At 36.6% G+C, this 17,450-nt stretch overlaps 1 protein-coding gene across 11 annotated transcripts in view; it reads right to left on the bottom strand.

Moving 5' to 3' along the window:
• Positions 1 to 1,882: 1,882 nt before the first annotated feature.
• The window catches only part of myt1lb (myelin transcription factor 1-like, b), a 99,956-nt gene continuing 84,388 nt past the window's right edge, over positions 1,883 to 17,450 (bottom strand). For 10 of the 11 annotated variants that reach the window (XM_029460549.1, XM_029460548.1, XM_029460555.1 and 7 more), the window contains 6 exons: positions 14,764 to 14,985; positions 13,889 to 13,983; positions 13,236 to 13,339; positions 12,983 to 13,126; positions 4,837 to 4,899; positions 1,883 to 4,543 (listed from right to left, as the gene is read on the bottom strand). In XM_029460549.1, coding sequence (XP_029316409.1) covers positions 4,403 to 4,543; positions 4,837 to 4,899; positions 12,983 to 13,126; positions 13,236 to 13,339; positions 13,889 to 13,983; positions 14,764 to 14,985 — 769 coding nt within the window. In that variant the 3' untranslated portion in view covers positions 1,883 to 4,402. The remainder of the gene's footprint in view (positions 4,544 to 4,836; positions 4,900 to 12,982; positions 13,127 to 13,235; positions 13,340 to 13,888; positions 13,984 to 14,763; positions 14,986 to 17,450) is intronic. The other variant, XM_029460553.1, reaches the window with a different exon arrangement.

Below are 17,450 nucleotides of genomic sequence, written 5' to 3'. Positions count from 1 at the left end.
AATGCTGTCCCATTGCTATTGTTAACATTTCCAAAGCTGGAGGACTAGAGGCACCGATTAACAGTGGAAGCATTGTTTCACGATATTCTATGGACTGTGGTATTTTATTTACAGGGAACTCTTGTGGAAATATTTTATTCTATCATTATTCTATTGGTGCATTTTCTTCTCATGAAGGCCATCATTGCTCTCCATCCACTCTAGTTACTTCCAGAGTGCAGAAAGTTAATCTAATTCTTAAAAAAAACTATTTTGGCACCACTGATACCTCCTTGTTTGTCAATTTTGATGTTAATCTTATAGGTTAAATCTGAAGTCAAAACACCAAACAATGGAGAGTGCTGATATGCCATATGTGGATGTGAGAGCAGAGGCTATTTGAGTCAAACCAACAACACCAACACACAGCAAAATATATATAAAGAAAAGTGAAATGAAAAGGCCAGGGCTAATGAAAGATACCACCCACCTGTTGACATTTAGATATGGAACATGTGGTATGCTGTGCAGTATGTTGTATATTTTATTTGCACATTTTTAATAAGAAAGTTCAGACAGAGAAAAAGTAAATAGAAATAAAATACACGTGCAGGTTAGGTAGAAACCCATACTGGTTTATCTACAAAAACTCATCTAAAAGAAAGAGAAAAAAACATAAATACAAATAAAATCTTATTTTTGTCTCACGTGCATTGTTTTAAAAGTGTCTAATTGTTTTGTCTTTTCTATTGTTTTCACAGGTCCACACTCTTTCCGTCTTATTTTGGGCTTGTCAGTCATCTGTAAAGCACTAATCTGTATAAAAGGTGCAATAGAAATAAAATGTGATTGATTAATTGATAGAAAGTGTTATACAAGACTTGACCTTGAACAAACTAGTCCATTTCAATGTATACCTTGAAAACAAAGAGCAACATTTAAGAATTTACAATGTATCCACTCATAAACTCAGACACTTGGGACAGTAAAGTCAGATGTTCCCTGCCTGCTCTATTACTAATCCAAGTGTGAGTACGGCCATAGTAGATACCACAAGGTACACAAGGTCATTGAATGATACAATGCAGAAGCATACAGACGGATGCCCCAGGAGCCGAATGGTTGAAGTTCACCACATAACTCCAACATCCATGGTTTTATTAGCTGCTGTTCATCATCAGTGTCTGTTTGCTGTCCTCCAGGGCTACAGTACATGCGACTCCTCAGCCTGGCGTCGACAAGATTTGTACTTCATTAGTAATTCATGTATCGGACTTTCTTCTTGATGTAGCTTTGGCTGACCTTTGATGCATGTCACACCCTTCTCACAAAATACACTACTGACTTCCATGCGAGATGCAGGATTCTGTGTTTCAAGATGATGTGTGCACTGGAGTGGGAGAGGCAGAGAGAGGGAAAGATCAATATGGAACAGGGGCTTCTTGTAGCCTTCTGTAATTGCTCAAATTGTGAAGTAGATTATCTTGGCTAAACTACTAATTTAATTTTCTGCATCTGAATCTTAATTAATGAGGCGGTCACACAGAGGTATTTCAATATAAAAAGTGTAAAATTATAGTCTGCTTTAATTGTTTTACACTGCCCCAACAGTGATTAACAATAACAGAGGGGGCATTTGAGGATTGTAGCAAATGAGTGGTTATGTCTTGAACTTCCCTTTAATTTAGGAAAATTAAGCTGCTTTTCGTCAGCAAGTCACTGTAATGATTCATCTCTGTCAGTTGCTCAGCAGACGGTGCACCCACGGTGTACTTTGCTGACACCTGCTGGTGGAGTGTTTATAACAGTTAATGATTTGGGCAGTTTCAGAATGAATATTATGAAGGTGGGTTCTGCAGTATCGGCCCGTAATGAACACACATTTTTTTTTATTTTACAGGCCTCTGGCAACACATTTTTTTCTTTATTCAGAGTAAGATGTGTCAACATCCAGCATGACAAAAATTGTACAAAGTTCACAATTTATAAATGAAATATCACAGCAACTTGTGATCTCACACATTTATAGCAAAATTAAAATGTCAACAAATCCATGCTGTGTAGTACAAAAATAAATCAAACTTCAGTTCCACAGAGAGCACAATAGTTTATACAAAATCCTGTCTTTGTTAATGGTCACTGAAAACAATCCCAAAAATGAATTGGCTCAAATAAAATAATAAACTCTGATGAATTCACAATAATTTATATGAAAAGTCCGCTTTCTAAATATGTGACAACCTTTTTGTGTTCCCTATAGATAGTCACAGATAATTCTATTCAGATTTGTTATTTATGTACCAACATCAGATGAGCAGCCGGTTTGTGCTTTAAAATCCATTTTCCCTTTTTACTGATAATGAGAATTAATTCAAAAACTGGTACTAGCTATTACTCTACTGAAGCATTACTATATTGGCAAAAAGCTGCAGACACGATGCTGTGGAAAAAGGCGTATGCAGTCATGGATGATGGGTAGTAGAGTCCTGAAAGAGGACAGTAAAGTACAATAGATGAGATTCAATCAGGTGAACAACAAGCACCTTTTGCATTAGCTCTCAAAAAGGCAATTCTGAACATGATCGCTAACAACTAGAACAACAGAATGGAGGAGTGCATACAGCCAGGCATATGGGCGCGACGCTGGATTGTATCACCCCTCGAAGGTCTCGTTTTCACCATTTCTTCAGCTTTTTTTAAAACCTTGAATTGATTGACTATTTAATCCTTTGTACAGTGATTAGATATAAAGTGCTGCTGGGGGATAACTTCATCTTCCTAAAACATAGCAAAAATGAAAGAACAATGTTTTTACATTTGATAATAGCCTACAGTATAACTGCTATGGTTATAATCATCCTCTTCTCTGATTTCAAGTCCCTGTTCTTCCTCTCTCAGTGGTACTAAATCCACGCCTACAGTGGCTCCAAGCAGTTGGTTGCTCCAATCGTGTGCCAAAGAGGTCATCTGGAAAATTGCACGCCGCCGTACGCAAGGATAATATCTTCAAGGACAAGTGCAAATAGTCTACTGGCACATAAGTGGGGACAGTGACCCTGTAAGTCCCTCTGTCATACTCTATAAATACTCTTTACAAAACCCTCTGAAACCCTCCTTTTAGGCTCTCGGGTACTGCTTTTAGTTTCTGTAAGAACATCAAAACATGGAAACGAAGGTGTCCCTGTGCAAAATCGTACAGAAAAAAAGTGGAACTCATATACTTTCGCTCCTAAAACTCAATGTCCAGGTTCTCTCCTCTTTTTTAAAAAGACTTTTTGTATTAAAAGATTTGTATAAAAATCAATATTTTACATAGGCTATATTAAAAAGATTCATGTTACCCCGCTATGCTTATAAACAAGAAATTGCATAAACCCAACTTTTTTTTTTCTTCCCTTTGCAGATTGCATCCCGTACCTACTATAAACAAATGATTTAGTTATTATATTGCTGAGACGTTTCTTGATCCTAGCAACACAAGTCTCGAAATTGCGCAGATTTGATACTAGAAAGGCTAGAATGTGGTTTCTATAGGTCATTGTCTTTACACATCATTTCTATTTGAGATTAGTTAGGATGAGCATGTGAACATGCATGCACCGCACAGATGTGTTCCTCTAGGAATTAATTGGCTCTCCTAGATAATGGGATTTCCACCATCGGGTTTCCGTGTAATGATGTTTACAATAGAACTATTCATACATACATTCATACATACATCAGGTCAGTTTCCTCTCCGGATTCATTTACAGCACCAATTAAAAATGCCCCCACATACAGCTACACGACTTTTTTTTTTTTCATCAAAACAAAACACAAACATTTCTCAAGCATTGTCAGAAAATAAAGCGATTCGCAATCCAGTTCTTGCTCTTGAACAATCCACACGCAAGAAGAAGAAGAAGAAGAAGAAAAAAACATCTAAAATCATCAAGTCCATAATCATCCAGTGAGAAGAAAAATAAGTAGCTTCCTCGTTGCTTGTAGTTTTTTTCATTTTTATTTCACTGTCCAGTTTTTTTTCATCTAAAATGCTTTGTTGTCAAGCAATAAAAAGAACTCACGTCCCATTATCATTAGCTTACTGTTCAGAAATATACACTAAAAATGTGCATATATGAGCAGCTAGAAACATTACATGACACTATGTCAGCTCATATGAAAACGTACAAAATGTGAATGTCCTCAAAAACTATTTTGCCGTTTACTCTTTTATGTTCTTCCTCCAAGCAAGGCCCGAAAAGAAAAGAAAGAAATTATCTCGAGGTGTTTCTAAGCATAATACCCTCTTTTTTGAGAATATATAACACTATATAAGATACTGCACTGAACCGAGGAGACAAAATTCACTGCCTGTGTGTATGTGGATTTGATACATTAGCCACACCTGCTGGGGGAACAAAAATCTCCCTTTGCTGAATGGTTACACTTGAATCCCTTGAACAGCTTGCTTGATGTTTTCCAACAAGGCTTTGTTCTCTGGGCTCTGGTACTGGTCTTGGTTCGTGTACATATCCGTTAGAGTGGTGACGTAGGCGTCAAAGTTCTGCTCGCTTATTGGCTCCTGTAGGACCAAAGACACAACACAGAGGCTATTAGAGGGAAACGGAGGTGAGGCAGGATTTACGATGACTGAAAATCTTCTTTTAGAATGTTTTCGGAAATAAATGTAAACGTTAAGTATTCCATATTGATCAAGTTTCACAATTAGGTATTTAGTTGCTTTAACGATTCAAATCTGTATGTTTTTTTTTTTGCATCCATAATATTGACAACTTTTTTTAGAGGAAGTGAAATACAATATTGAAATACAGAGCATTAACAAAGCACGTTCCATGATGGAAGTCATTAACTTACTTGCTGGTGCAACTGTAAGCAGCTGTTATTCCTTAGAGGAGACTCTTTGTGTGCCAGTGGTTTCTATGGAAGGAGAGAAGGGACACATTTCTATTAGTTTGATTTGAGGAACTACGTTGTTATTCTTACATTTAAACACAAGGTGGCAGTGTTTGATATACAGCCACACACAGAGGACCTCAAATTAGCTGGAAAAATAGATGAGGACATAGATAAAGACATAAATGAGGACATAGATGAGGAAATAGATGAAGACATAGATGAGGACATAGATAAAGACATAAATGAGGTAATAGATGAGGTAATAGATGAGGACATAGATAAAGACAGACATATATAAAGACATATATGAGGACATAGATGAAGAAAGACATATATAAAGACATAGATGAGGACATAGATGAAGACATAGATGAGGACATAGATGAGGTAATAGATGAGGACATAGATGAAGACATAGATGAGGACATAGATGAAGACATAGATGAGGACATAGATGAGGTAATAGATGAGGACATAGATGAAGACATAGATGAGGTAATAGATGAGGACATAGATGAAGACATATATGAAGACATAGATGAGGACATAGATGAAGACAGACATATATAAAGACATATATGAGGACATAGATGAGGACATAGATGAAGACAGACATATATAAAGACATAGATGAGGACATTGATGAATACATAGATGAAGACATAGATGAGGACATAGATGAAGACATAGATGAGGAAATATATGAAGATATGGATGAGGACATAGGTGAAGATATAGATGAGGACATAGATGAAGACATAGATGAGGACGTATATGAAGACATAGATGAAGATATAGATGAGGACATAGATGAATAACATAGATGAGGACGTAGATGAAGACATAGATGAGGACGTAGATGAAGACATAGATGAGGACATAGATGAGGACATAGATGAAGACATAGATGAGGACATAGATTAAGACATAGATGAGGACATAGATGAGGTAATAGATGAGGACATAGATAAAGACATATATGAAGACATAGATGAGGACATAGATAAAGACATAAATGAGGTAATAGATGAGGTAATAGATGAGGACATAGATAAAGACAGACATATATAAAGACATATATGAGGACATAGATGAAGAAAGACAAATATAAAGATATAGATGAGGACATTGATGAATACATAGATGAGGACATAGATGAAGACATAGATGAGGACATAGATGAGGACATAGATGAAGACATAGATGAGGACATAGATGAGGACATAGATGAGGACATTGATGAATACATAGATGAGGACATAGATAAGGACATATATAAAGACATAGATGAGGACATAGATGAGGACATTTATAAAGACATAGATGAGGACATAGATAAATACATAGATGAGGGCATAGATGAAGACATAGATGAAGACATAGATGAGGACATAGATAAATACATAGATGAAGACATAGATGAAGATGAGGACATAGATGAGGACATATATGAAGACATATATGAGGTAATAGAGAAAGACATATATGGAGACATAGATGAGGACATATATGAAGACATAGATGAGGACATAGATGGAAGACATAAATGAGGACATAGATGAGGACATAGATGAATACATATATGAGGTAATAGATAAGGACATAGATAAAGACATAGATGAGGACATAGATGAGGTAATAGATGAGGACATTGATGAATACATAGATGAGGACATAGATAAAGATATAGATGAGGACATAGATAAAGACATAGATGAAGACATAGATGAGGACATAGATAAAGACATAGATGAAGACATAGATGAGGACATAGATGAAGACATATATGAGGACATAGATGAAGAGATAGATGAGGACATAGATAAAGACATAGATTAGGACATTTATAAAGACATAGATAAAGACATAAATGAAGAGATAGATGAGGACATAGATGAAGACATAGATGAGGACATATATGAGGACATAGATGTAGACATAGATGAGGACATAGATGTAGACATAGATGAAGAGATAGATGAGGACATAGATGAAGACATAGATGAGGACATAGATGAAGACATAGATGTAGACATAGATGAAGAGATAGATAAGGACATAGATGAAGACATAGATGAAGAGATATATGAGGACATAGATGAAGACATAGATGAGGACATAGATGTAGACATAGATGAAGAGATAGATGAGGACATATATAAAGACATATACGAGGACATAGATGAAGAGATAGATGAGGACATAGATAAAGACATAGATTAGGACATTTATAAAGACATAGATAAAGACATAGATGAAGAGATAGATGAGGACATAGATGAAGACATAGATGAGGACATATATGAGGACATAGATGTAGACATAGATGAGGACATAGATGTAGACATAGATGAGGACATAGATGAAGAGATAGATGAGGACATAGATGAAGACATAGATGTAGACATAGATGAAGAGATAGATAAGGACATAGATGAAGACATAGATGAAGAGATATATGAGGACATAGATGAAGACATAGATGAGGACATAGATGTAGACATAGATGAAGAGATAGATGAGGACATAGATGAAGACATAGATGAAGAGATAGATGAGGACATAGATAAAGACATATATGGAAACATAGATGAGGACATGGATGAAGACATAGATGAAGAGATAGATGAGGACATAGATGTAGACATATATGAGGACATAGATATGTAGACCTAGATGAGGACATATATGAAGATATAGATGAAGACATAGATGAGGACATAGATAAAGACATATATGGAGACATAGATGAGGACATAGATGAAGACATAGATGAGGACATTTATAAAGACATAGATGAAGACATAGATGAGGACATATATGAGGACATAGATGTAGACATAGATGAAGAGATAGATTAAGAGATAGATGAGGACATAGATGAAGACATAGATGAGGAAATAGATGAAGACATAGATGAAGAGATATATGAGGACATAGATGAAGACATAGATGAGGACATAGATGTAGACATAGATGAAGAGATAGATGAGGACATAGATGAAGAGATAGATGAGGACATAGATGAAGACATAGATGTAGACATAGATGAAGAGATAGATGAGGACATAGATGAAGACATAGCTGAGGACATAGATGAAGACATAGATGAAGAGCTAGATGAGGACATAGATGAAGACATAGATGAGGACATAGATGAGGACATATATGAAGACATAGATGAGGACATATATGAGGACATAGATGAGGACATAGATGAGGACATATATGAGGACATAGATGAGGACATAGATGAGGACATATATGAAGACATAGATGAGGACATATGAGGACATAGATGTAGACATAGATGAGATAATAGATGAGGACATAGATGAAGAGACAGATGAAGAGATAGATGAGGACATAGATTAAGAAATAGATGAGATAGTAGATATGGACATAGATGAAGACATAGATGAGGACATTCATAAAGACATAGATGAAGACATAGATGAGGATATAGTTGAAGACATAGATGAAGACATAGATGAAGACATAGATGAAGATATATATGAGGACATAGATGAAGACATAGATGAGGACATAGATGTAGACATAGATGAAGAGATAGATGAGGACATAGATGAAGACATAGATGAGGACATATATGAGGACATAGATGTAGACCTAGATGAGGACATATATGAAGACATAGATAAAGACATAGATGAGATAGTAGATGAGGACATAGATGAAGACATAGATGAGGACATTCATAAAGACATAGATGAAGACATAGATGAGGATATAGTTGAAGACATAGATGAAGACATAGATGAGGACATATATAAAGAAATATAAGACATAGATGAAGACATAGATGAAGACATAGATGAGGACATAGATGAGGACATAGATGAATACATCGATGAAGATATAGATGAAGACATAGAGGGAGATATAGATGAGGACATAGATGAAGACATAGATTAAGAAATAGATGAGATAGTAGATATGGACATAGATGAAGACATAGATGAGGACATTCATAAAGACATAGATGAAGACATAGATGAGGATATAGTTGAAGACATAGATGAGGACATATATAAAGAAATATAAGACATAGATGAGGACATAGATTAATACATAGATGAAGACATAGAGGAAGATATAGATGAAGACATAGATGAAGACATAGATGAAGAGATATATGAGGACATAGATGAAGACATAGATGAGGACATAGATGTAGACATAGATGAAGAGATAGATGAGGACATAGATGAAGACATAGATGAGATTATAGATGAAGACATAGATGAAGAGCTAGATGAGGACATAGATGAAGACATAGATGAGGACATAGATGAGGACATATATGAGATAATAGATGAGGACATAGATGTAGACCTAGATGAGGACATAGATGTAGACCTAGATGAAGACATAGATGAAGACATAGATGAGGACATTCATAAAGACATAGATGAAGACATAGATGAGGATATATACAAAGAAATATAAGACATAGATGAAGACATAGATGAGGACATAGATGAATACATAGATGAAGATATAGATGAAGACATAGAGGAAGATATAGATGAAGACATAGATGAAGACATAGATGAAGATATATATGAGGACATAGATGAAGACATAGATGAGGACATAGATGTAGACATAGATGAAGAGATAGATGAGGACATAGATGAAGACATAGATGAGGACATATATGAGGACATAGATGTAGACCTAGATGAGGACATATATGAAGACATAGATAAAGACATAGATGAGATAGTAGATGAGGACATAGATGAAGACATAGATGAGAACATTCATAAAGACATAGATGAGGATATAGTTGAAGATATAGATGAAGACATAGATGAGGACATATATGAAGACATAGATAAAGACATAGATGAGGACATAGATGAGGACATATATGAGGACATAGATGTAGACCTAGATGAGGACATATATGAAGACATAGATAAAGACATAGATGAGATAGTAGATGAGGACATAGATGAAGACATAGATGAGAACATTCATAAAGACATAGATGAGGATATAGTTGAAGACATAGATGAAGACATAGATGAGGACATATATAAAGAAATATAAGACATAGATGAAGACATAGATGAAGACATAGATGAAGACATAGATGAGGACATAGATGAGGACATAGATGAATACATCGATGAAGATATAGATGAAGACATAGAGGGAGATATAGATGAGGACATAGATGAAGACATAGATTAAGAAATAGATGAGATAGTAGATATGGACATAGATGAAGACATAGATGAGGACATTCATAAAGACATAGATGAAGACATAGATGAGGATATAGTTGAAGACATAGATGAGGACATATATAAAGAAATATAAGACATTGATGAAGACATAGATGAGGACATAGATTAATACATAGATGAGGACATAGATGTAGACATAGATGAAGAGATAGATGAGGACATAGATGAAGACATAGATGAGAATATAGATGAAGACATAGATGAAGAGCTAGATGAGGACATAGATGAAGACATAGATGAGGACATATATGAGATAATAGATGAGGACATAGATGTAGACCTAGATGAGGACATATATGAAGACATAGATGAAGACATAGATGAGGACATTCATAAAGACATAGATGAAGACATAGATGAGGATATATACAAAGAAATATAAGACACAGATTAAGACATAGATGAGGACATAGATGAATACATAGATGAAGATATAGATGAAGACATAGAGGAAGACATAGATGAGGACATAGATGTAGACATAGATGAAGAGATAGATGAGGACATAGATGAAGACATAGATGAGGACATATATGAGGACATAGATGTAGACCTAGATGAGGACATATATGAAGACATAGATGAGATAGTAGATGAGGACATAGATGAAGACATAGATGAGGACATTCATAAAGACATAGATGAAGACATAGATGAGGACATATATAAAGAAATATAAGACATAGATGAAGACATAGATGAAGACATAGATGAGGACATAGATGAGGACATAGATGAATACATCGATGAAGATATAGATGAAGACATAGAGGGAGATATAGATGAGGACATAGATGAAGACATAGATTAAGAAATAGATGAGATAGTAGATATGGACATAGATGAAGACATAGATGAGGACATTCATAAAGACATAGATGAAGACATAGATGAGGATATAGTTGAAGACATAGATGAAGCCATAGATGAGGACATATATAAAGAAATATAAGACATAGATGAAGACATAGATGAAGACATAGATGAGGACATAGATGAGGACATAGATGAATACATCGATGAAGATATAGATGAAGACATAGAGGAAGATATAGATGAGGACATAGATGAGGACATATGAAGACATAGACGAAGACATTGATGAGGACATAGATGAGGACATATGAAGACATAGACGAAGACATTGATGAGGACATATGAAGACATAGACGAAGAGATAGATGAGGACATAGATGAGGACATAGATGAATACATAGATGAAGATATAGATGAAGACATAGATGAGGACATATGAAGACATAGACGAAGACATTGATGAGGACATAGATGAATACATAGATGAAGATATAGATGAAGACATAGATGAGGACATATGAAGACATAGACGAAGACATTGATGAGGACATAGATGAGGACATATGAAGACATAGACGAAGACATTGATGAGGACATAGATGAATACATAGATGAAGATATAGATGAAGACATAGATGAGGACATATGAAGACAGACGAAGACATTGATGAGGACATAGATGAGGACATATGAAGACATAGACGAAGAGATAGATGAGGACATAGATGAGGACATAGATTAGGACATATGAAGACATAGACGAAGAGATAGATGAGGACATAGATGAGGACATAGATAAAGACATATAAGACATCAAGACAAACAGAATCCTGGTGTCAGGTTGGCAGAATGGTTGTAAGTAAGTCAACTTCTAACTGATTACATTTACTCCAGCATCATGAACAGCTGCAGAAAATAAAAAAGGATATGATTATAAAACTCTCTTGCCACTTAGGACACAATTCTTAACTGAGGGATAATTAATTTTGTCAATTAATGTTAACAAACCATTATACTAGGTCTGCAACCTGCGGCTCAGGAGCCACATGCGGCTCTTTAACCCCTCTGTAGTGGCTCCCTGTAGCTTTCACAAAACAAAAACATGGAACTAAATATTTATTTTTATGTATTTGTTGTTGCACAGTGGACAATCTTTTAAAGGTGATATTGTGACACTGATATGGGGGGGGACATTTGTGAGGCACCACCACCATGTGGATGAAAACACACAGAAACGGACATAATTAAATACAAACTGGCCTATTTTTTCATGTTTACTCTTTTTAAGCTATTAGGCTGCAGCTATACGTTTGTTTTGTTTCAAAGTGGGATAAATATATATTTTTCATTTCATTTTTATATTGTATTTTTTTTATTGTCTTGTGTATTTTTTCCTTCTCTTCACAAGAGTTTGGTGTTTTCCTTTGTTAAAAATAACAATAAGATCGCAACAGTTTCCTTTATTGTCATTCTGTAATTTCATAAATGCAACAAATATAGTATAACTATATATAAGCTGTGTTATCAAATACGTTTTGCGGCTCCAGACAAATCTTATTTGGTGGAAGAGGGGGCAAAATAGCTCTTTTGATAGTAAAGGTTGCCGACCCCTGTACTAGAAGATATTATGAAAGAATGACATAGTGAAGGATGAAAACAGGATGTCGAACCTTTTGACAAAAAGATGTCAAAAAACAAACAATTCAACCTCTTTTCTTTAAAGGAGAACAGCACAGACAAAACCTCAATATAAACTACCCTATATACACTTTTGTTTCACCTAAACGGTTGAATTTAGAATAGATTTCTGTTGTTGGAGTTGCTACCACTGTAAAAAATGTCCAATCTAAACCTCATTTCACAACTCCCCCTCACTGTGTGGAATGACAAGCAATGCTCCACATTTTAGGCTAAGCATGCACATCGGCTGCAGTTAAATACACAAATAAATTGATAAACTAATGCTATATTCTGCAACTTGCCGGCTTGCCGTTCCTGGTGGCCCTTACCATATGAGGGAGCTGGACATTAGCTAAACTGTTTATCAGTGACTGGCTGAGGTTGGCCAGCTCATGCAGGAGAGATTCATTTTGCTGTTCAATCACCTTGTTTTCCTCCTCTATGGACTTCAGGTTGGACTCCATTGTTGTAATCTGATGAGAGGACGTGTGGATGACAGGGTGTTAGTGTACAGCTTTGGATTCAGGCGCACACCACACAGAAACACAGGCAGATGAGTGTAGCAGAGCGGAAGGGACTTACCTGTGTTCGAAGTTTGATCATGTCTGCTTCCACTTGTGAATTGGATTCACTTAAATCTTTGATTTCTTCATCCAGCTGTTTGATATCCTCTTCATTCTCCAGTCCTACAGAGGAGGAGCAGCATGACACTGACACATTAGTTTAACAGCCTTTATGTTGGACTAAAGTGATTACAAATGACACAATATGACTCTGTAGCAAAGTAAGAATTCAGCTGGACTCTGTGCGTGTGTGTGTGTCTTCACCTCTACAATAGAACTGGGGCAGGTCATTTTAACTTATTAAGACTCAACAATCCCACAGACATATTACATTATGATCATGTCACGTCCCTTTATGAAACGTTGCAATTCACTGCAGTCAAGGGTGAAGTGTTAGGGAAACATATGAAGCCAACGCACACAAGCTAGTTCAGATATTCCATTTCTGATTAGAAAGTAAGTTCAGCGCTGTTCTTCCAGAAGTCACTCGTCTCATTGTTTACACTCAATCCTTGAGTTTGTTTCCAATGTAAGCCTTTACCTAGACAATGCTCGCCACACACACCCTCTTGATTGGTTTATTATGTAAAATTGGAACTCTGTTCAGCAAATCACTCCACATCCATGTTCCTGATTGGCTGTATTGTGTGGGTGAGTGGTAGTTGTAGTTACCGTTGCTGGCACGTTGCTGCTTTATTGTTAGCATTTCCACTCCGGAGAGCCGAGCTTTCCTCATGGCGGAGGTGGCGCGTGGACAACCCGACAGACTGAAGGCAGATACAAGGAGAGGGAGCATTGTTTCAGTATATTCCACACACAGTGAGACATGAGACAACGGCTGGGTTCTATATACAGGTGGGTGGACAAGAAATATTAATGACGGTCAGAACGTGTGTGCAACTGAAATTTTGAATTTCATTTGGTTCAAAAGTGTTCTGGGTTTGCTTAAGCACAAATCTGAAGAAATGTTCAAAGTCTGAGTTTTTCATATTATACTTCCTTTTAATCTATATATTTCATTATATTTTAGGAAGGGACAGCCCCCATGTAACCAAAGACTAAATATAGTATGATAAGAAAATGGCTGTATCAACTACTCATGAAACTACAAGGAGCACAATCAAATATTTGGTATCTATGAACACCTAATAAGTTGAATATCAAAGACATACACAAATATGCAGTGCTAAAAAAATATTTCTTATGGAAGACATGTCCATTCCAGATTTGTCTTTCGGCAAAAATGGTTGGAATAGTTCAACATCTGCTTTCTTGCCCAAAGTCTGATGGGAAGATTATTACCACTCTCAAGTCTGTACGGTAAGTATGTAGCTCCAGCCAGGAGACAGTTAGCTTAGCTCAGCATAGAGGCTGGAAACAGCTAGCCTGGCTGTGTCCAAATATTTTACAAAATCCGACCAGCACCTCTAAAGTTTATTTATTAAGTGTTTTTATTCTGTTATAAATATAAGTTTAAAGATTTTCATGAGGAAGGAAATGCATTCAACTCAAGGATTTCCACAATGTGTTCAGTTCACCAGCCCCACCTCCGATGTGTCAGGAAGCTGCCACTGACGTGACCCGAGCCGTCGCAGCCCGGTGTGGGGCAGGACATGCCCTCTGTCTTGCCAGACTTCCATGTGAACTGGATGCCATTCAGGTAGCCGTCCTTTTGTCTCTTGGCTGCTATAGGGCATCCTGATGCGCTTCTGTGGGACGCATACTTCCCCGTCACATGTCCCTGACCATCACAACCTGGGACTGGACACCTGGGGGGGGGACAGAGTGAAACGTTCTCTCAGAGAAAACTCAACCAACTGTTTCATTCATTTTTATTGTTTGACTCACACATTCATTCATTCAACCACCACCGTCATTCACTTATGTATCCAAAGTTGAAAGCATCATCTTTCATCATATTGGAGACATCATCTCAAAGAATGACCTGCTGAGTCGCAGCTGAGGCTCTCTGATAAACACTGCAGCCTGTTTTCCTCCTGAGTACTAAAACACCACAGACTGTATGAGTGAATATCATTTTTCTGTTTCCCTCTATCTCTACTGCTTTGATATCAACAAAGATACCATCATCTTATTTAAAGCCGTCCCAGTGGCAGGCTTATCACAGTTTTGAAATGCTGACAGTGCATCAACACCAGTGCTAATCAGATGCAATGAGGCAGTAAATTATTCCAAATGTCACAGCTCACAAAATGGATTATGGGTAACGCTAGCTACAGTTATGAAAGTATCAGTTCTGTCTACAAATAGCAGCTACCTGGTTTTTAGTTCAGCTTCATGGCTTTTTAACTGCAAAACAGATACAGGGGGTATCATGTGCACTGCTGTCTGCCACAGTGTCTTTTTATGTTTTATTGGAGATCTTTCCCCTAATAAATATAAATCAGAAGTAAAAGGAATAATCTCAACAAATCCATCCAGCGGGGCTCCAAAACCCTAAACCCAGACTAGTCCCACCAAGTAACATTCTGTCAAACAATTCCACTCTGCACTTCCAGCTAGCTCAGGGGTCTGCAACCGGCGGCTCAGGAGCCACATGCGGATCTTTGACCCCTCTGTAGTGGCTCCCTGTAGCTTTGATACAAAAATAAACATGTTGCTAAATATTTGTTTTTATGTATTTTTTTGTTGCACAGTGGACAATCTTTCAAAGGGAACACCTCTTATCTTAGAGTTTGAGGTGATATTGTGACCCTGACACGGAGGGGGGGGGGGGGGGGGGGGGAGGGGGGGGGGGGGGGGGCACATTCAATTGTTTAAAAGCCAAATAAATGAACATCACCACCATGTGGATGAAAACACTGAAACAGTCATAATTAAATACAAACTGGCCAATTTTTTTATGTTTACTCTTTTTAAGCTGCAGCTATACGTTTGTTTATTTCAAAGTGGGCTACTTTTTTATTCATTTCCTTTTTATATTGTATTTTTTATTGTTTTGTGTATTTTTATATTATATTCATTTCATTTTTATTTGATTCAACACATATGGGGAGGACTCAAACAGGCCTGCTAGTTCTGTGTTTTGTTCAAAGTAGGCCTAAACATGCAACTGTACTTTTTCTTTCTCTTCACAAGAGTTTGGTGTTTTCCTTTTGTTAAAACAGGTAAACATAGCAACACGATCGCAACAGTTTCCTTTATTGTCACGGTAATTTCATAAATGCAACAAATATAGTATAATTATATATAAAACTGAGTTATCAAATATGTTTTGCAGCTCCAGACAAATCTTATTTGGTGGAAGAGGGGGCAAAATGGCTCTTTTGATAGTAAAGGTTGCCGACCCCCGAGTGAGGGCTAGGCGATAATTCAATATGATAATTTATCGTCTTACAATGGAATCAAATCATATATAATCATATATCGAGATATAGTGATAGACAATTATATTATGTAATGACAGGCTCATACATGTTTTAAGGGAAGATGAGTTGGACACGTGATGGAGAAGTGAAGTAGAGCATCTCTGCACATAGAGGGAAAGTCTAAACATGTTTTCACATGTTTAATTGATCCAGCTCTAAAATGAATTAGAACATAATTTGTAGTGTTACTTGAATACTGAGATAAAATCTCAACCTAATCTGCTCTATCACATGTTAGTTTCCAATATTTGGATCATTTAGCCATTTAAAATGAAAGAACACATAAATGATTGTATCATTTATATTATATAATTTAATTAATCTAACCCTTGGTCTTTCCCTTCCCATTCGCTTGAATAAATTAATATGCCTCTTAGAGAGACGATAGCTGTTGTTGTGACTGGGAGCGTCACTGCTACAGAATCGAGGGGTGACTATGACTTTTGTAATACGGTTTGTACACAACTGTCTGCTTCAACTTCTCCTGTTCTTCTAAATGTATTTAAATGTTTAGGCGTCTCTGACTGTAGGTGTGATCGCTTGTGTGTGTTTGTGGGGAGCGAGCGGAGGGAATGTGAACGCGCAAGGCAAGAAAAAAACAAAAAACTTCTGCGGTTCCGTTGGGGGAATATATATATATATATTTTTGTTGTTTGTTTTTTAAACGGTGCGCGACCGTCAATCGCGATCGACCTTTTGGGCACCCCTGCCTTAGACTTATTGCAATCAATTGTGGAGCCAGGTAATTTTGACAGTGTCCATACTGTAACAAAGTTTAGGGATCATTCACCGCTGCATTTTCCATAAAACTATTCCCTACCACTGCCTTCAACATCTTTTCTGAC

The sequence above is a fragment of the Cottoperca gobio genome, chromosome 22, assembly GCF_900634415.1.
Source record: "Cottoperca gobio chromosome 22, fCotGob3.1, whole genome shotgun sequence".
Lineage (NCBI taxonomy): Eukaryota > Metazoa > Chordata > Actinopteri > Perciformes > Bovichtidae > Cottoperca > Cottoperca gobio.
This window is presented reverse-complemented; position numbering and strand designations above follow the sequence as displayed.